We start from the raw sequence: 19,711 nt of genomic DNA on the forward strand, positions 1-19,711 counted from the left end.
TGTTAAGTCTTCCAAGTGATATGGATAAGACTGATAGACAGCAGAGTTGACAGTTTTTGATGTATCTTCTGTTCTTCAGGAATGCTTTAAAATGCGGTCTGTGAGTAGGTGATCTGAGCGGACAAGGATAGTGGAGATGACGAAACTAGAGGACAGCTTTGCGAATGTGCGTCAGTCGACAACATCGGGTTGCGGAAAGCAGGAGACCCTTTGGCAGAGCGCCAAGCCTGAGGCGTCACTAACATCATCATAATCCAGTTGTTCGCCAGGGATGCAAGTGCAGAGCATGTTCCAAGTCGCAGGTTGGTGGCTTTTTTGGTGGGTCTGAAACTTGGCCCGAATAGGTCAAATTCAAGATGAATGGACTCAGCAGCTAACCCTGCATGCAAACGACGTCGGATACTCAAAAGAGGCTCACCAATATTTGGAGAACCAATTGTGGATGTTTATAGTCAGAACTCCATTGGATGAGTGGCCTAGCAGAAGAAATCGAGCCGTGATTCAATCCTATGCAAGGACTGTCCTACCTACACAGATCCTTCAGAAATGCCGCTCGTATCGAAATTGATCCTCACCCTTCTCAAGCAGTAATTTCTTCTCGAGCTTCCACATGTTTTGCTGAAGCTTTTTGCAATTCTGCTGAGTTCGACGCTGGAAAACCGGAAGCTGGAAAGCAGGAGCCGAGCTAAGCCGGGATATGGCCGGTCATTCGGTGAAGAATGCCAAACCTCCTCTCTGAGCAAAGGTGTTGGACAATTCCTAGCGTCATGACGATACAACGGGTAAAGAAATTCATTGTCCAATGAACGGTAAGCGACCTCTCGAGGGAATGCACAGACCTGCTGTCATCTTCTCCAACTCATAAGTGGAATCAGACAATCTGGTGGCTTGCAAGCCACCAGACACGCCATCTACGTCGTTAGCGCACAGCTATCGCGCTCAGTGATCCCAAGATGTGCCGTAAGAGATGCCTCTGAAATTGACAAACCACCACTGTCGGCATTCTCAAAGTCACCAGTAGTGTTTCGTGTTATTGGCCTTCCGCATTGGGTTAGTAAGGTCTACTTGTCTTGGCTTAGCGCACAATTGCTATCCTGACTTTTACCGTTACACTTTGGCTGAGTGATGGCTGAGACGAGCTGTTGGGGCAGAACGAGTCAGGTGGTGACCGTTTGGATGGAATTCTATCTCGATGATAACCAATGATCGACGCGCGTCTATTTTCCGGTCTCTTAGAAGAGTACTAAACGATGATCATTTCCTAGTGCCTGAATATGTCGAATGGACTGTGCTTCGCTTACCTACGCGAGTATTGGTGAGGCTGTATTAGTTAGGTCGTGCCCACACAACATCGTTGGGCCCGCGCAGCTTGCACGATGTATGGTAACAGTACAAACCTGCATCTCCTCATCCTCAGGGTCTGCATAGAGCCTAAGCAACAGCGACCAGGTTCACACTGCTGGGGATTCGTACAGGGCTCACGCCTGGGTTTTCCCGAGTAGAGACCTTATTGTCAGAAGCCTGAATCTCTTTCAGGCCAGCATACTCTTCTCATCTATCGCAACCTCAGAATGAATCCACCACATAATTGTTACTGAACTAGGTTCGTGGTGTGGAAGAGACATAGAGCAAGGCTAGCAACACCAGTGTACCACATTCTGGCACTTGACTACATTCGAAGCTGAGACATAAGATGCTAGCTTCACGGTAATGAGTTTGCGGACATTATCGCTTCACTCGATTGTAACAAAGTCGACTAGATTGCAACCTAAGCATAAAACGATGGTGTGGGTTCTTAAACCACTTCACTGGCTTGTCCACAGCAGTACAAAGTGGGAAGATTGTGTATAATGCTTCACGCTTATATTCGCCACATCCGTTCACCAAAGGCAGTGGCGCATACGAAGGATGTGAAACGACGCTAGTGTGCCGATATTCCAGGTGCGACCCTTCCGTGAGAGGGGAACAACAGCTCCATAACGTCGATCATGCACTAAGAGCCGATGAACGAAACGCCGTAATTGGTCGTTATATCTGAAGGGTTGCAGAGAATGCCCGGTCGTTGCAGGGGAACAGCTCGAGCTTCCGGACGCTATTAAGCAGATACGAGCAGTCAATACAAGTATGCATTATCCGAATGTTAGTGATTCCTTATATGTCCTTATACCAGTATTGTACCGCATTGGTACGGTATGCATACATCAATTGCATGGGAACGGTGCTCAGAAGAGGAAGTGGACTCAGCCTCATCTCTTGTCCAAAACTCCATTGTTGTTGCTTCTTACCTGCTCGGGCAATCCGGATTGAGTCGCCGATGCTTGATCAGTCGTACTCGAATTGGCCCATGCCCATGAAGCACTGCTTCACATAATGCTACTCGAGTAGCGAAGCACGCTAAGTACTTGGCATCCCAAGATTTCATTCCGTTCGAAAACAATATGTTAAGGTTTGTGGTGACTTCTCAGACTTTCGTCGTTCGAGTCGTCGAGATGCACCGAACTTTGAATTGTAGTGGTGCTGTTGAGGTAAGGGATACCTTTTTAGGTTTGTAGGAGGGAGCCATCGTTGCTCGCGATTGCTGTTTACTCGTAGAGATTTGATGGTACTTCCCGTGCATGTGATCTGCAAATTAGTCATGCAAGGCTGCTGTGAAGCGTTACGGCAAGCACGACTTAGAGCTATCGACAAACTCATCTTAGCACTTGCAATAAGCAAGAGCCTTGAGCAACCATGAGCATTTCCGAGTTCAGCTCTAAGTAATTGCAGCTTGTGCCTCATCCAATCTGAGCATGTTCCGCTTCTTGAGATAGGAAACTGTCTTCTTACGTTCTTGTTCGTTCATGTGCTCCCAATTCTCGAGTCTAGACAGAGTGCCATCCTTGTTGACAACCAGGGGTCCGAGCTTGTTGAAAGAAAGGGGGTTCTGATCGGTTGAGGCCGTATCGGGTAACTCGAGTATCTCTTCCTGTGACCTACCCCTACCATGTTGAGTATCTGCAAGCTTTTCGTTACCCATCGATGCACTCACACCGATATTGGGGACGGTACCGGAAGTTGCTCGCTTGAGGATGAACAGCTTCGGTTGAAGTGGCACCTCGATCCAATAGCCTCTTGTGATGCTTCCGATCGGAGAGAGTTTCCCCAAACATAGAAGGCTGTAAGCAATATTATGCAATCTTTCCAGGATGGATGCGATAGGCTCGGGATACATGGCATGCAGAAGTGCTTTTGTGCCGTCAGGCCCATTCACAGTCTGTTCACCTGACTTGACCAACCTCGGCGTTCCGACGGCCTTGATCTCGTGTACGACCTCCCACGCGCCTATTGCTATTCCAGGTTGCTCAACGATCACAAAGTCGAATTGGTCCCAGAAAGCAGGTTTGAGCAACTTTGTGTCTTCAGGAGTCTTGTCGTACACCCAAGTGGGACTTCTAAGCAATTCTCGTTTCCTGATCAGGGCGGGCGATGGGCTAGGTATCGTTGGACGAATGGTCAGCGCAGGATGATGCTCATCCCCGGGCAGGATAAGTGGATCTCGCCGCTCAACGTCGAGGTATGCCGCACCCACCCCATACAGTGCACTGTCCAGAGCTGTAGGAAAATTTGGTTGTTCAAGAAACTTTGTGACTCCGGTCTGAAGTGCTAGATTGGCAAGATGGACGCGAACCTGAGGCTGTGACCTGTCTTTCACAATATCGTCAACAATAACCTGCCAGTTTTCACAGTAATATTCATGAAGTACTTCGAGTGCCTCTCCACCAGGGTAATTCCTCGCTGACAGCGGCAGTAGAATTACATGACTGCAGAGAGCAGTGACCAAGGTCGAGCCGACAGTGGCGAGAAAAAGGACTCGGTAAAGTGCATTCTTCGAAGCATTAACCGTGAGCCTCGTGGCCATCAGAGCAGCTATGAGCGTCAGCGACGAGACAACCGGAAATAAGAAGCGCGTTTCTTTATGTGGCAAGATCGAATACAATGATATGTAGGAGAAGCTGGGTGCGAGGTTATCAAGGACTCGAGAATCTGCCCAGGCTGAGGGCATAACGAAGAAGAGGCTGATGAGCAAGAGCTGGCTCGTGAGCAGTCGTGGCAGGACCGATACGAAATACCAGTAGAATGGCTGAGTGCCCCACTCAGAGGCCCCCTGGCTATCACCTGTCGGAAATATATTTGATATGAATGCTGACAACTCTGGCCATATCAGTGTTCGGGCTTGCCAGAAATATGAGTCTATAGTGACTGTCAGGACCAATGCCAAAACCGCTCCTGGGACGATCGCAGGGACCAAAGTGGTGCGTATCAGCCTGATTTTGGCATCAAAAGTCTGCGGCTTGAGTAGCAGCCATATACAATGCGTACCCAATAGCAGTGCCAGTTCGGATCTGAAGATTACAGTGGCCACAGTCATTAAGTAAAGACCCAGTCGTATACTTTTGACTCTGCCGAGGGAGGACGTAGGATTAGGTAACAGACATGCAAGTCCAACTGTACCTGTCCATTGTCAACGAGTCTGTGGTGTACAACTATCAGGAATCCATACTCAGCGGGAAGGAGAAGGTATTAGGCAGTGTCCTTGAAGCATAGTACCATATATGAAACTGACTAGCCTGTAACACTACATACCATGTTGCCGCGATCGGTCCATAAGCACGATGAACAGCACGAGAAAATAGTGCCATGGCCATGCTACTCAGTACCCCTAGCACAGCGCGAACGCATATCTGGGCGTCCATTCCCTGATAGCCTCGCAACCATATTAATGGTTTAGAAAGTCCTGACAGGACCAAGGCGCCGATGAAAGTCCTCGGAACCGCACCTGGAAAGGTCATATGATCAAAGAGCTCGTTGAATTTGAGAGAAGCATTATTGACAGGTACGCCATATTCCAAGATGTCGTGAATAGCCTGTGCATTGAAGGATTCTTCAACTTTCGTGTAAGGAGAGACGTAGAGGTGGAATAGTGCGATTGCTGGGAAAAGAAGGAACGAGAGTTGCCAGACTGATAATGCCATTTCCTCTAAGAGCTTAAGATAGAGCTCTACCAATCTAAAGGATAGGTTGAAGCAGTCCCTATACTCTCTTTCGAATGGGAGTGGAAGGTAAATGCCTGAATCTTCAGGCCGATTATCCTCTACACGTCAATCTGGCTTGAACCGCAACATTTTTACTCGCAACAGCAAAGTCACATTACTCGAGGTCAGTTGCACATTCGACGAGCGGTGCCTGTCCACCTTGTCAAATGTGCTAACACACTGGCTGTGCCCGAAACTTCGGTCAAATACGATTTCTTTCACCAAAGACACAGTCGCATTCGACCAGTTCAATACGCAAATCACCCTCTACAAGGCTCTTCCGCACCCCTCACCACCATGCTCTTCCTCTTCGGCTTCGGCAAACTCATCTACATATCCGTCCTTCTCCTTAACGCAATCGCCGTCCTCAGCGAAGATCGCTTCCTAGCCCGCATAGGCATGGGACGCTCAGCAATGGCACAAGAAAACGTTGGCTTCGGCGGACCCAGACAGGACCCCGAGTCCGTGAAGAGCAGACTGGTTAATTTGATATCGAGCATACGGATGGTGACGCGGGTACCGCTGATAGCGGCGAATGTGTTGATTATTGTGTATGAGATATTACTTGGTTGATGAGGGAAGGGTGTTAGATAAGTTCAACGAAGAGAGATTTGATTACAATGGTCATATTGATAAACATGAGGGTGTTATTCGCAAGCTATCTGACCGGACTCTGTCCGAGCTAGACACTTATGAGGAACACAACTGCTACAGTCAGGACGACTTGAGGAATGAGTCTGGCATGGTGGGGACCATGACCTAGAGGAATTGAAGTTATCACGAGTCAGACTACTGTTCTGTTGTCGTTGTGGGAGCACTTCCACTCCCCAATCAGAACGTACTTTCGAATCGGACTCGAAGAACCAGACCATAAAGCGAGAGGACGTGTTTGCTTCGTACAATGCATTCAACAACACAAGCTCAACAGCTATCCTAAGGAGAGAATGAGAGTTGAGGCTTACCAGCTGGAAGTTTCGGAAACTACGTGAAGAGTCATACGTATGCCCTGATAGCTGCTGTTTCGGATGTATCATTCACTCGGTCAAAGGACAAGCATAAGGAGCATACAAGGACAACAAGATACTGCTCAGCTAAGACAATGTTAAAACAGAACTTATGAGCTTTTTGGTATCTGTCGATGACCATGGCGCAGGGCTCTGCTTAATATACAACAAATAGCCAATCTTCTCTGTCACCAAATCCAACACGGAGGTGAACAAGAAACTGAACCTCTATCTATGTACAAGCAAATTGTCCAACCTTTTACTTGATAGTAGCCAAAATGAGGCATCCCCTTTTTGACTTTCCATATTCACGATAACAGGTTGAAGGACTTTTTCCGTAGACTGAAGCGATTCTTCTTTTCTTTTTCTTTGTCCTTTCCATCCCTTGGATCAGCAGGCGTGTCGTCAATTGCCGACTCGCCTGTTGCAGCAGCAGGTACACCAGATGTTCTTAACTGCTGTGGTCTATTTTCCTGCTCGTCACTATCTATTACCGGCTTTAGCTTTTCTCTCTCTTTGTCTGAATTTTTCCTGATACTGCCGAATCGCAAGCTTTTGGATCTCTTGAAGATGTTATCCATTGCTGAGTTTGTAGGTGGTCCCGTGCCATTGGTTGGAGGCGTCTGCTTTAGGTCCTCCGCCGGAGCAGGCGGCTCTTCACCTCGCCGTGTCGCGTCCTCCTGGGCGGATCTTTTAGATTCTTCTATGGCCCACTTCAACTGTTCTGCGTTCTGTCGCGCGGCTTCACCTAATCGATCTTGTACTTGGGACCGTTTTTCCTTCTCCTCGCGCTCTTTGTCCTTTTTCGCGGCCTTTTCGGCAGCTTTCGCAGCAGCCTTCTGCTCTTTTTCTGCCTTTGCTTTTTCCTTTTTGCTTTGAGGACTTTGTATTATAGGAGCTGTGCTCGGCACGAGAGGTGATGTTTCGCCCTGTGTTCGAGGTGATGGATCAATATGACCATTGATGACCGGAGGAGCAGTGAGTGCGTGGTCGAGACTGTCCATGTAATCTCCGTTCTCGACAGGCGAACTGGGCGGGCTGATACTCTTGACTTGATGTAACTCAGCAGACTCTTGAGCTTTAGCCGTCTCAGCTGAAAGAACTTGGGAGGGCCGCCTTTTACCTTCTCGTCGCTGCTCCGCGCGAATCGCCTCGATAGTCGTCTCCTGATAGAAAAGGACGTAGGCAGTCGCAAGACCAGGTTTGTCACCAAAAAAGTTCTTAACATAGCTTCTGTCGACTGGTTCAACCATCTCATCGTCGAAGAGCAGCCAGCCACGATCCTGTGTTTTGATGACTGCCACATAATGCCCATGGAATGGCCCTCCACCAATATGTACAACCACAGCATACAACTCGTACAGCCGATCTGGGTCGTCCGCATCGTCGGTTGTATTAAAAAGTCGAAGATGGTAAGGGTAGACGACCTTGTGAAAAAGCTTCTGTAAGCGACCAAAGTCTTCAGTGTACTTGAATCGCTTGAGATGCAAAGTCAGGACTTTTGGTAGCTTTTTGATTTTCATCCTCTTCTCTGCTTCCTGTAGACCACCGCAATTGTCACAGTGAAATTTGTTCCGTTCACAGAGCATTTCCTCCTCAGAAAAACGACGTAAGCACGAGGTAACAGATGTATGTTGTTCGAGATCGACAGAAAGGTCGAGGAAAGGCTCATCGCGCTGAGAGGTATTTTCGCAAGTAAGACATCGAGTCTCAGAGGTTAATGTACCCTCGAACATATCGCGTAGCCATTTGGTTGGAGATGGTGGTGCGGTTGGGAGTAGGGAAGGAAAGGATACAGTGCCTGCCTCGGATGGAGACCTGAGAGTCTGCTCGTCTTCTGTCTTCTTCTGCTCAAGCTGCGCCGCTATCTTCTTCTTCTCGAAATCGTCAATGTTGTCTAGCATAGTGTTGAGCAGAAGGTTAAAGAATTCGTGGGCGTCTTGGTGTATTTGACCTCTGAACAACTCGTTGTCCCTTTTAAGGACTTCGACCAGCTTGCTGGGGCTAACGATTCCATGCCGTGCTTGATTTGTCACGACAGCCTCGAATATGTCTTTGACTGAGCTGTATAATGAGTCTGGCATTTGGTAAGTGGTCCCATTTTGGTAGCTCATATTTAATATTGGTCCAGCCAAAAGGGCCTGTTTCTTTTTGTATTCTGGCGAATCCTTATCTTCCTGCTTCTGCTGGGCTTGTGGAACAGCAACATTGGGCTTCTGGACAGGAGGTTTGGTTGGTGGAGGGATTTTCGGTCTTGATGGGGCGGCAGCAGCAGCTTTAAGAATGCTTTCGGACGTAGAGCGCTCTGGGTATGATAGTATGGTATCTCGGAATGGTACTGAATAGTACAAAGACTGCATTATCGAGTTGCAATAGCTGTACCACAATCAGCAATCATTGTGGTCGATATAGGTCCCAGGAACAGCGTACCATGTATTGCCAAACTAGGTATCGCAGTCAGCAGCAGGTCAACAGATTTGCAGCCATACACTCACATTCTCCATTCCCCAAAATTTGTCGCTGCCATCGGATCGTAGAGGGCCAGCATTTTCCAGCATGCGTTGTAAAGGTGTGATCGGGAGGGCATTGAGATCCGGCTTAACCTTTGCCGGCGAAGTGGTGCTGGCATTGCGACTGTCTGTGTTGCTCTTCAGTTTTCCAAAGAAGGAAGCCATGTTGTGTGAGCCTCATCTGCAGCTTTCCGACTCCGTCGGCTATTTCTCCTTTGAGGACTGATCCAGCGTGTTTCCGTAAGCAGGTATTCAAGTTGGCTATTGTTGGCACTTCATGCAAGCCACGTCTAATGAGTTTGCACCTAGAACTGCTTGAAGGGCGAGGCAGGCGCAACGGTCGTACAATATCTGCAGATCGTGGATGGTTGCGATTTGAATGAGCTGGTAACGGAGTAGACGCCCGGGATTGTGCCCGCCTGGTTGAATTGCGAGTAAGTGGTTCTCAAGGATGATCGAGGTCGGATGAGGTACTGTTCACGAGGCGGTGAATATCGAGCAATAAGCCGATACGTGCTATAGTACGGCGACAGGGCTGGTCACGGCGAACAGAAGGTGTCACAAGCAGATTTCGTATGAAGGTCGGCATCGGTAGGCGTTTCAGTCTAGAGTATCGACGGTTCTTTTAGGGCAGAAAGTTCAGCGTGCGGAGCAACAAGCACTTCTGCATGATTCTCGAGGGCGGTTCGTGGGCTTGATAGGACCCCAGCTTCACTAGTGCATGCTGAAGCTCGTGAGGTTACTTCGCTGGAAGCCTCGCCGAAGGTGCTGCAGATGCTGCGCCAAATCGTTCCGTAATTATCCATTCTACACAGCGTATTGAAGCACTCCTGTAGGAGCAAGCACGAAAACGACCAGTTAGTCAATGCGCAGCACAGAGCACTTTCACGTCGCAGTTGGCACGTCCCTCCTTGAGTTTGACCCGCCAACTCCATCGACGTTCACCCCGCGCAAAAAAGGCAAGTACGTCGCATGAAGCGAAAACCATGTGGCCAGAACAGGAAGCTACATGAATTGTGGAGTGTAAGTCGGGCTTCGAGAACAACATTTCCTCGATCTGTTGTGCTGCATCTGAGATCCACGTGGTTAGATCATGACTGTACTTTGCTGTTTCCGGCAGCTACCGTAGAAAGCATCTCGAAGCATTGGAGGATGGTCTAGAATATTAAAGAGCTTGAATAAACTGCGAAATGTGGAGATATTGATATTGATGACAGTCTCATTCTTGCTGCAATTTGAGAATTTCTGAAAGAAATTCTTCAAAAGATAGCGTGACATACCCGTCTCGATCATCGTCATAGCTCTTAAAAACGTCAGTCATTCTCTTCAAGCGTATGCACGCCTGCACAAACAAGTCGAAGCTCATTCCGTAGCGACTACTATCGCGCCGATCCGACGCCCTGTTGTTGAATGTCGCATAGAGTATTTCAATGAAAGGCTGTGAAAGTCGATATCCAAATGCTACGAGCGCGTTCGTGAATTCAGCCAGACTGATTTTCCCACTGCCGTCTGCGTCGAATCGCTCGAACAGCTGTCGCCATGCAGCTAAAAATCTCCAGAGGCTTTGAAATTCACTAAAGACCACAACAGGCCCGTGAGGATGATCCAGTGGTGTAGTCGAAAACATCTTCATTAGGGATCTTATAGTGAGAGGATCGAAAGGAGTGAAATCCGCATTGACGAGTGCAGATCCTAGCTCTGACACAGTAAGCGAGCCCGTTCCTGACGCATTAGCAGCTCGAAACAAAGGATATAGGTCTGCTGAATCTGCGTCTGGTGGTGGCATGGTACGTTGAGGCACCTGCACCTGCTGGGACGGTAACGCTCCATATCCTGCCGGTGGTGGCCGTGGTCTCAAGCCTTGTCCATAGTCTGCAGGCGGTGGTGGTGATTGCAAATATCTCTGATCAGGGTGCTGGCTGTACCCATGATTGTGACTGTGCTGTGTTTGTAGGTTATGTGGCCGGAAAGCCTGTTGCGCCGCATATGCTGCTGGGGACGGTCGTCGCCCACCAGGCGAGCCTAATCGTGGAGGTGGATTCGCATGATGGGTCGGACGTGGTAAAGGTTTGTGCTGTTGCTGCTGCTGCGGCTGCTGCTGTTGTGGCTTTATCGAGAAATGTCCAAGTGCTTGTGCAGCTTGATCGGGTTCCGCATGCCTATCTTTTGTATAAGTCGCATTGCTCGCAAGGACTGGAACCACACAATGTCCTTACGCGGGTAGCGCATCTGGATTGAAGGTCTTATTGTAAGCCATCTATCGCAAGCCACTGCAGGCGGGGTTGGTCCAAGTGAGCGTCTTCGCCAATTTGTTAGAACGACTAACTTGTCTCTGTATACGATTTAGAAGGGACAACGTGATGATGAAAGGGGTTCACGCATATAAAAGTTCTCTAGGTAACACGCATTCTATACAATATGAAGAGCTCAGATCGTGGCAAGCTCGTTTGATTTGGGGTAAATCTGAGGCTGACTGCCAAAGTTCGCAAAACGCAGCTGCAGGCGAATTTTCTGCCGCAAAAAGTCCCTTGGCCTGGAGGAGAAGTTGGTCGTCATGCCCGTTCTTGTTTGTTAGTCCATAAGCATCTGCCGCGGCCATGGTCTCAATCCGTGCAGAGACATGGACGAATTAGTATGGAAGAAGGTCAATCATACATGCGGAATTTGTGGCAATTGCAGCTGTCTGTGCCGCGACCGCCTACTCGGAACTGTTCTCCGCAATTGTCCTTAAACAGTAAGACTAACGTTGCTCGATTTCAGACGATTGTTCTAGTACTCGAGTAGCTTATGTCATTGACAAGAACAATGTGTCAGTCAGAGGCTGCGCATAGACGAAAGGACAGCCGTGCTCATGGTGCACAAGCTCCAGGGATCGTATTCGTGCAGTCGAAGCTACTAGCACAGTAGATTGGCTTCCTCGCATCTAATCGTGCCGAGCCGATCTAGAAGCTCATGGCAGGGAGTCTTGTCGATCCTTGCATGCAGCACTCAACCTTGAAAGCACCACCATCAACAATCTTAACCAAGTCCTTGTTGTATTCTTGCTTCTGGGCCGCCAGACACTTCACAATTCCGTTACTCGAAAGTGCTCAATGGATCACGATTTCTGGCTGTTCGGCTACGGGTAGGCGCAATATACGCTGTCAGGCCATGTTTCTGATCCTAAATTAGAAGCTTGATATGGAAGCCACCACCACATTTTGGTAAGCATGAGTATTTTTGTCCTACACTGCTTTGGTGCTTACTTCCAGTAGATCGGCGAGTGTCGGTAAGCTGGTTGCTGTCATAGCTGATTGACTGCTCTAATCCGCTTCTGAAAGGGATACGTCGAGGGCTATGTGCGACGATTCTGGCAGGTATGAGTACAATCTTATCAGGTCTCCGTCCTGGATATCATGGCTGAGGTTTAGAAGGCTAGGTAGCTACAGCAATACCATGCTGGAAATCAACACGAGCTTACCAGCCCCAGTGAAGATCATCGGGGCACTCCCGAGGCTCCAGGCCGAGTCGTCACATTGATAGAAAGGTCATTCTGGGAGACATTAACTGACCAAGTATTCAGGGCCGTGCAAATCGAGAAGGACTTCGCTGACTTCGATCGCAGCATCAATCCGAGGCCGAGGACTATGTCTGGGGTGCCGCCTATCACATCATTCCGTCCAAGGTCAAGGAAGTCCAGGAATACTTAGACATAAGAGAAATCAATGGTTACAGTATCCAACACACGCCCTTCCATCCAGCCGACAGAACACAACCAGATATCAAATGTATGGTCTACATTGGTATGCCAGACAATCCCCAATTTCTGGGTGCACTAGACCCACACGATGTTGCGTCCAAGATTCACGAGAGCAGGGGTCCTAGTGGCGAGAATCAGGAGTATCTATTCAATCTTGAAACTGCCTTGTTGCAACTGAGTCCTGACAGTAAAGATCTTCACGTGAGCGATCTTGCTCGACGTGTACGCGCGATGACGCCCATGCAGGTTCCGCCTGCCTATCACCAGGTCGAGATGCAGGGCATGCACAAGGTGACTTCTACTGAGGAGCAGGAAGAGATAGAAAAGGAGGACTAATCCTTCTATTGCGGCACATATCGTATCGCAAGAACCTGAATTCAAACTTGCCAGCTGCGAACGAGTAAGATACAAAGCTGACAGGAGAATACCATATGAATGGTTTGACATGGACCGATTAGGCACTGTGCATGGCCCTATTGTTCGCCTTGTGGCCCGAATCTTGTCCCTTGGTTCTGCTGGTCACCAAAACCCCCACCTTGCGGATTCTGTGGGTATCGTCTTCCACTCGGATAGCCTCCACGTCCGCCGAAGCCTGTGTAACCAGCTCTTGAATTTTGTCCGCCACCTCGTGAGCCTCCAACTCCTCTACTAGACTCTTGAGCATAGTCTACTCGAATGGTACGGCCGTCAAATCTATATGAGAGTCAGTGACGCTAGCCATTGCACGGAGTGTGACTGACTCGGCATCGTTCATCTTGTTGCGCGCATTCTCAGCTTCGGCGGGAGTGGCAAAACGTACAAACCCGAATCCTCGACTGCGATTCGTGTCGCGATCCTTCACAACGATCTACCACACCATGTTAGCACTTTGTGTTTTTTATAAACGCTCTGTGCAACATTACAGCTTCTTCAATCTGGCCATGTCGCTCAAAACCTTCCCTCAATGTCTCGTCACTGGTATGCCAAGCAAGGCCACTATAGCACGTTAGTTCGTTTGTGTCCTTTGGATCATGTGGTCGCGAAGACAAACCCTATGAACAACTTGGTAGTGGACAGTTGCGACATTGTTTCAAGGTTGCAGATGCCAGATAAGAAAGGTGTCAGAAACTCTCAACGTCTAGCAGAGTAGCAGATTGAAAGGACAAGTAAAAATGACTAAACGGTAAGCGAATGATTAGTGTCAAGGCCGTCGAAGTGGTCAGACCGCAGAGATTTGTAGAGCTTGACCACTACGACAGCAGACAGAAGACATATTGGGCTGCAGTTTTCGGATGAGGCAACGGCGAATATGCCGCTGCCTTACCACTTGACGCAAGGCCGATCGCAGAATGCTTTCATATCGGGTTCAGGGTCTGCATAGGCACGTTTGCAGAATATGGACATACTGGAAATATGCCGAACCAGTAATGCAACTTGACGAACAAAGTGCATACAGTAGCAGAAGCGGGTTGGACAGTGAGTGTCCATGGGGTAAGGCCTCAAGGTATAAACGATGCTATCTCGACTCTGACGAAAGGAGACATCAATCCACTGGCTGAGGACGTCTTAAAGAATACTGTGGCGTTGCGGATGATACAGCATATCACGAACTCTCGGGACTTCAGCGGTGGCTCTCCTCATAGCTCACGTAAAGTATGCTTGGCTATTTGAGTGGATGAGCGACCACAGAAGTGACCTCAATAGCAACCACAAACCTGTTTCAGCGATATACTCCAACTCTCCGCAACAAAGTACCATGACTTTGTGGATGCAGGATAAGCCTCAATCCCACTCGAAACGAGTTTGTTGGTTCTTCATGGCCACGTATAATGTTCCTGTACGGAAAAGCAATCTAGCGGACATCGAGCATCTACAGTACAGCACTCCTCTGTCCACATGTACGTCGTGAGCCTCAACGCGGTCAAAGAACCTGACCCCACTCAGCTGTGAATAAGTCCCAGGTGGTGGATCTCAAGTTCTTGAGTGCAATTAGGCACTTTTCCATCCCCTGTCCTAACCTTGATCGACACTAGAGCTTCTGGCTGGCAACAGCCCTGATGTTATGACGAGATCAACCACATGGATTCTGCGAGCATGGACAAAGGTCAAGTGGTCACAGCTCAATCAAGCATGTTCAGACTCCACGTCTTCCGGTTTGAGTAACAACCTAGGCAGGGCGTAACAACACTGTACATTTCTGGGTGGGTTCGGTCTGGATCAAGGCTTCGGCAGCAATTGAGTTCACGTGGGCTGAAACTTCGGCGTTAAATCACTTTCTGTTGCATGAAGACATCATGGAGCGAGAACAAACCCCTCCACAAACACCCCTCTCGTGTCGCATCGCTTGGATTTGTGAGATAGGAATGCTAGTACCCCAATTGCGAAGTGCCGAACCAGTGGCCTTGGCGTGAGTATTGCACGTTTCGGTTGTCACAGCAGTGAACGCCATATGGCTGCCAGACACTATAAGCGTTAGTACAATTTCTTTTATTCGATCTCTCCTTGTTGGTTCACCATCAAGTGCTGTATGCCCCATAGTGTCTGCCCGTCAACACGGAGAATAATATGCAGGGCATCGTAGGGCTTAGTTATGATGCAATTCTACATGACAAGCAGCGAATCTGACTACAAAGCTTATCTTGCATAGCTACCGGGATGTCACTGGCAGTCCATAACTGGCACATTGCAGAATCGCCAGTTCTTTGGGTCCCAAGGACCACGTGCTGTTGGTAGCTGTCGCACTCGACTTGATCCTGTTCGAGTCCTTTACTACCAGTGCTTTGTGATTGTCACGCGCACAATCCATCTTTGGAACTTGTGGGTTCACTCACACGCTGAGAACGTCGCTACTGGCTTAATGAGTCGCTCCTGCCGAGTTGTCCCATGGCGCCGCGAGGGACGCGATTGCTTTCCTCATGTTTGTTTGGAGTAAGAACGAGGCACAATAGGGACACTCGGTAGGAGGTACACAGATGAATGCCTATACAATGGACCACCAGATTACAATGAGGTTAGAAAATGAGTACCACACCTGAGCACGACAAGCAGAAACGACGTCACGTTGAGAACTGGCTCGAAGAGGTAAACAACGGCGATACATCAGATCCTGTCAAACCGCGCAACACCGATGGCGGGTAAGCCAGCCGACCAATCTGTCTGTTTTGCTGGCGATGCGCTAACTGCTCTAGCCCTGAGCATTTAAGCAACAACCCTTCGAAATCGCACTGCGCAGACCACACAGGTATTGCTGAGACGCAAGATGACCCAGCACTCGACCCCACCGCGAAATATGCAAAGCGACGGAGACACAGGACTAGAGCGGACAAGTACGAATACAAAGGCAGCCTCGAGCCGAAGAACAGGTCGACCAAGAAACGAGGAACGAACCCAACAAAACTGAAAGGCGTGCCTTCAGCGCACGAAAACTTTCGTGCAGACAACGTTCATTCTATCCGTGTATCACTCAAACCGGATGTCAACACTGGTTTCAGTCGAAGTAAGACGTCCGCTCCGCTTGCTGGTCGTGATACAGCGGATCTTACCTTCCCGACGATGGATTTTCTGACGACCCCAGCACATGACGTGAGCTCGAGTACAGCGAAGCTGCATATGCGCCAAGCAAGACAGCAAGATGCGCGGAGAAAGAAGAGGAAGCTTACTCAAGACGACTACGCCTCGAAGTTGAACAAGCATGAGAAAGTCCCGCCTCATACTTCCACAGATTCAGAGAGCGTCGAAGCCATGCCATCACCACCTGCGCCCCTTCGCACACATTCTGGTCCTACACACAACGCATTGGACGCCAGTCATGCTAGACAAGGCCTCTAGCAGAGGAATTCTAATGAGTCAAGGGTGCATGATTTCGTGCCGCCGGAGAAAAAGGCTGAATTGACAACATCAGACGTGTCGTGGTCGACTTCGCCACCCCGTCCTCCGAGGGTTCAGGAGCAGCGTGCACATACCAGGCAAATGAAACCTGGTGATAGTGCACAACGCAAGAGGCCGCTACAACTGCATCAAATACACGGTCCCAGCAGTCGGCGATCAGGGAGCATCGACGCTGACAGCAGCATCAACAGTCAATACTACAGGATGTTTGCCAACAAGCTGCTCTATGAGAATGCGCCTGAACGCGAACACAGACGCCACGGGTCCTCAAAGAGGAACTCGTATACTGACGAACGTGATTTTGGTACAGACAAGCTTTCTGCCCCATGCACGCCAGCCGAATACATCCCTGACACTCCAGTACATGATGAGAATGTGACGTCAAGGACGGGTGGTGTGAGATACACCCCCTTTTCTTACCCTTTATCGGAAAGCCGGGCATGTCGCGCGCCTGATTCACTACCTTATCCCAACTTCGAGCTCTATGCAGATCTGTACGAACCTGGCAGCCAAGCTGAAGACATTCCCGCATACTCCGGACCCAGGCATGTGAAATACGCGCTCGACAAGAATGTGGTCTACGATGTCGAACCTTCACAACACTCAGGGCTCTATCGTTTGACCCAGCATACTCCTCGAGCATCCGATGTTGTATCCCGATTTCCACAACTTTATGGCCGCCGCAACAATTCGAACCTCTTCCCACCCTATGATCATTATGATAAAGCAGTGTACGGACGACCAACTAGTACGTTGCATGTCACAAATTCTACCGGACAATGTCGGCAAGATAATGTCTCACCACTGTATGAAGATGCTGAGGGGTTTGGTAGACCGGCAGCGATCACAGCTCTTAAGAGGACCGCAGAACATGGTCCAGGCATGCATCATCAATATGGTAGTTGTTTGAGCGTTCCGAGAAGAGAGGGACTGGACGCGTTCGATTTGCAGCTTCTAGAGACTGCGCAGATGGACGAAGCCGTGAGACAACACTTTATTGCACCAGATCGGGTAACGACAGCACCCTTCAGGTCACCTCCTGGGCGTCCATATGATCTAGAACCGAGTATCAGTTGTTCTGACGTTCTAGCGCCTCCCGACGGGACATGGCCGCTCGCGTCTTCAAGTGTCGATCTTGAACCTCTATTACCATGTCCATCGCTGCAGCCCCGAAAGGAGCAATTCAATCCGTACAAAAGGCCTCATTTACCTTTTTGATTAATGAAGTTGGAAGAACGACTCTACATCATGTGAGGTGTCACCACGATTGTTGTCTAGGCACGACCAATTTGTAGCCAAGACCGGTATTCACCGTATACCGAGCAGCTTGCTATGGCATAGATCATGTTGGTCATATGAAAATTATGCCAGTCTTGAACATTAGTAAAGGCATATGCCATATCGAGGCTTATTCAGCTTTTTGACAAAAATCTGGATTCTACCGACAGACTCTGCGAGGTTTTTAGAATAGAGATGAGCAAGCAGCAACATCAATCGCCAGGAAAGGTTTAGTGCTGATTGAGATGGCCCAGGACCGACATTCGGCCTTTCCGCCACAGAAAATTATACTTTGAGCCTATCCACACCAGAGGATTTGACATCTCACTCGTGTAATCCCAACATGTATCTATTGATGCTGCTGTGTCAACGTTGATGTTGATCGATAAGCCACGTGAAATCAAATAATTTGCGATAAGGAGCTACGAGCCTGATTCTGTAAGTTGTTAAATTCTGTGACACCTTGCCTTTTGCATATTTTGTCGGTGAAAGTCTGCATTAATCGCTCGAGCCTTACTGTATCCGAACTCGAGCGTTTCATCATCGTAGCTTTTTCATGCTCATGGCTAATACTGCCTCCGCCGTCAAAGAAGCTGATAACCAACAGCACAAGAAATCTTCTGGCAAGGTTGGCTCAGCCTTCCGCAAAGTGGGTAGATATCTGAAAGATCAAGCTACAGAACAATCCCACTCAGCTCTATACCTATCGCCTCCAAGTCGTGAACCACAGAACGCGATCAGGTATCCTTCGCAGACCAACCATCAACACTTTGATGAAAAGGAAGACGATTTAGTCAAGAAAATTCTTGTCCTGGATGGAGCAGGGTACTCCCTTGGATCGGCACCACCAGCATACACGCCTACTTTGTCGCCTTTCGCAAATGGCATGATGGACGCCAGCGGTACTGATCTCTTCCGAGACGTGAGGCGTCATCAATATGCCAGCGACAACATCCTTCAGTCTTACGATGTGCTTCGACCACAGCGCGACGGCAGTGATTCTAATGGCGAAGACAAAGACAAATACTGGCTAGTCTACATTCACGGCGGCTATTTCCGCGACCCCAAGGTCGACAGTACATCCTTCAGACCCGCTATCATACTCCTCGAGGAGGCAAACTCCCACTCCCAACCACAACCACGCTCCAATTCAAGCACAACAACACACTCCCAGCTCTCAACGACAGCCACCGATACCATCGCCGGCTACGTATCCCTCAACTACCGCCTTTCTCCCCATCCAGCATACCCACAAGACCCCCAGAGCACACCCAGCTACACCCTCAACAACGCACGCTGGCCCAATCAGCCCAACGACATCCTCCTCGCCCTCCAGCACCTACACAAAACATACCCAGGCTCAACACGGTACATCCTAGTCGGACACTCAGTCGGCGCAACCCTCGCATTCATCGCCGCACTACAAGCCTCTGAACACACAATCGCACCGCCATGTGCCGTGTTGGGAGTCAGTGGAATCTACGATTATCCACTAATTCACAGGACGAACCCAGGATACGAGGATATGACGAGGAACGCCATGAGTCCGGAAACATACGAGGAGGCGAGTCCAGCACTATATCCTCTACACGAGTACAGAAAGCGATGGATAGAAGTGGAAGATAGTCGCAACGACAAGCCGAGGAGAAAAGTAGTAGTCCTAGCACATAGTAGAGACGATGGACTAGTAAGTTGGGATCAGGTCGAGGAGATGAGAAAGGTCTTCAATAGAGACGGCGCAGAGGATGACTGCAGGTGCGAACTCGTAGAGTTGAAAGGAAAACATAATCAGATATGGGAGGAGGGGATAGAGCTGGTGTGGGCGATTACGAGGACAGTGGATTTGTTGCGTTCATAGCCAGCGTGGTTTTGGGGTGCTTTTTCGTAGATTGTAGCAGGCGTGGCGCAAGGTAGAAGGAGCTCATGTACTCACAGGGACTTCGGTGAGCAGCAACATATTTTGAGTGGGCATATGCTGAAGAGTGCTTCAGACAATATTGCTTATGGGAACAAGATTGCTGCAGCTTAGCACCTCTTTCACACCCTTCTGAGCTGCCAGTGGTAACACCAATTCTGGAGGTGCGGTTGCTCGACAGGCCAGAGCTACATCATGCCACATGCCCACAATCCCGAGCTACCTTCAACTCACATTGCACACTGACACCTTCAAAGTACTGTGTACAGCTCTAAATGTCCAACCCACCAATTTCAACCCTCCGAGAAATCTTCCCATCGAGCACT

General features: G+C 49.2%; 8 protein-coding genes across 8 annotated transcripts; 5 read left to right on the forward strand and 3 right to left on the reverse strand.

The window, feature by feature from the left end:
- Positions 1 to 2,752: 2,752 nt before the first annotated feature.
- ECM39 (Dol-P-Man:Man(7)GlcNAc(2)-PP-Dol alpha-1,6-mannosyltransferase) lies at positions 2,753 to 4,408 on the reverse strand (the record flags this gene model as incomplete). The annotated part of the gene is made up of 2 exons (XM_064899195.1): positions 2,753 to 3,906; positions 4,360 to 4,408. 2 exons carry the CDS (start codon positions 4,406 to 4,408, stop codon positions 2,753 to 2,755), a joined length of 1,203 nt encoding a protein of 400 aa, XP_064755152.1.
- Positions 4,409 to 5,369: 961 nt separating this feature from the next.
- On the forward strand, positions 5,370 to 5,645 carry LTR64_004852 (uncharacterized protein; the record flags this gene model as incomplete). Its single annotated transcript, XM_064899196.1, has 1 exon — positions 5,370 to 5,645. The coding sequence occupies one exon, from the start codon at positions 5,370 to 5,372 to the stop codon at positions 5,643 to 5,645; it is 276 nt and encodes a 91-aa protein (XP_064755153.1).
- Positions 5,646 to 6,384: 739 nt separating this feature from the next.
- Positions 6,385 to 8,751, reverse strand: LTR64_004853 (uncharacterized protein; the record flags this gene model as incomplete). The annotated part of the gene is made up of 3 exons (XM_064899197.1): positions 6,385 to 8,452; positions 8,507 to 8,520; positions 8,572 to 8,751. 3 exons carry the CDS (start codon positions 8,749 to 8,751, stop codon positions 6,385 to 6,387), a joined length of 2,262 nt encoding a protein of 753 aa, XP_064755154.1.
- Positions 8,752 to 9,805: 1,054 nt separating this feature from the next.
- LTR64_004854 (uncharacterized protein) lies at positions 9,806 to 10,843 on the reverse strand (the record flags this gene model as incomplete). The annotated part of the gene is made up of 2 exons (XM_064899198.1): positions 9,806 to 10,745; positions 10,803 to 10,843. 2 exons carry the CDS (start codon positions 10,841 to 10,843, stop codon positions 9,806 to 9,808), a joined length of 981 nt encoding a protein of 326 aa, XP_064755155.1.
- Positions 10,844 to 11,678: 835 nt separating this feature from the next.
- LTR64_004855 (uncharacterized protein) lies at positions 11,679 to 12,661 on the forward strand (the record flags this gene model as incomplete). The annotated part of the gene is made up of 6 exons (XM_064899199.1): positions 11,679 to 11,710; positions 11,761 to 11,789; positions 11,841 to 11,854; positions 11,907 to 11,942; positions 12,015 to 12,140; positions 12,191 to 12,661. The coding sequence occupies 6 exons, from the start codon at positions 11,679 to 11,681 to the stop codon at positions 12,659 to 12,661; spliced, it is 708 nt and encodes a 235-aa protein (XP_064755156.1).
- A 2,661-nt stretch (positions 12,662 to 15,322) lies between these two features.
- On the forward strand, positions 15,323 to 16,132 carry LTR64_004856 (uncharacterized protein; the record flags this gene model as incomplete). The annotated part of the gene is made up of 2 exons (XM_064899200.1): positions 15,323 to 15,438; positions 15,493 to 16,132. The coding sequence occupies 2 exons, from the start codon at positions 15,323 to 15,325 to the stop codon at positions 16,130 to 16,132; spliced, it is 756 nt and encodes a 251-aa protein (XP_064755157.1).
- Positions 16,133 to 16,396: 264 nt separating this feature from the next.
- LTR64_004857 (uncharacterized protein) lies at positions 16,397 to 17,207 on the forward strand (the record flags this gene model as incomplete). The annotated part of the gene is made up of 2 exons (XM_064899201.1): positions 16,397 to 17,173; positions 17,199 to 17,207. The coding sequence occupies 2 exons, from the start codon at positions 16,397 to 16,399 to the stop codon at positions 17,205 to 17,207; spliced, it is 786 nt and encodes a 261-aa protein (XP_064755158.1).
- An 825-nt stretch (positions 17,208 to 18,032) lies between these two features.
- On the forward strand, positions 18,033 to 19,328 carry BNA7 (Kynurenine formamidase; the record flags this gene model as incomplete). Its single annotated transcript, XM_064899202.1, has 1 exon — positions 18,033 to 19,328. One exon carries the CDS (start codon positions 18,033 to 18,035, stop codon positions 19,326 to 19,328), a length of 1,296 nt encoding a protein of 431 aa, XP_064755159.1.
- Between the last annotated feature and the right edge of the window lie 383 nt (positions 19,329 to 19,711).

Source organism: Lithohypha guttulata (genome assembly GCF_036872675.1).
Source record: "Lithohypha guttulata strain CCFEE 5908 chromosome Unknown scaffold_3, whole genome shotgun sequence".
Classification (NCBI taxonomy): Eukaryota; Fungi; Ascomycota; class Eurotiomycetes; order Chaetothyriales; family Trichomeriaceae; genus Lithohypha; species Lithohypha guttulata.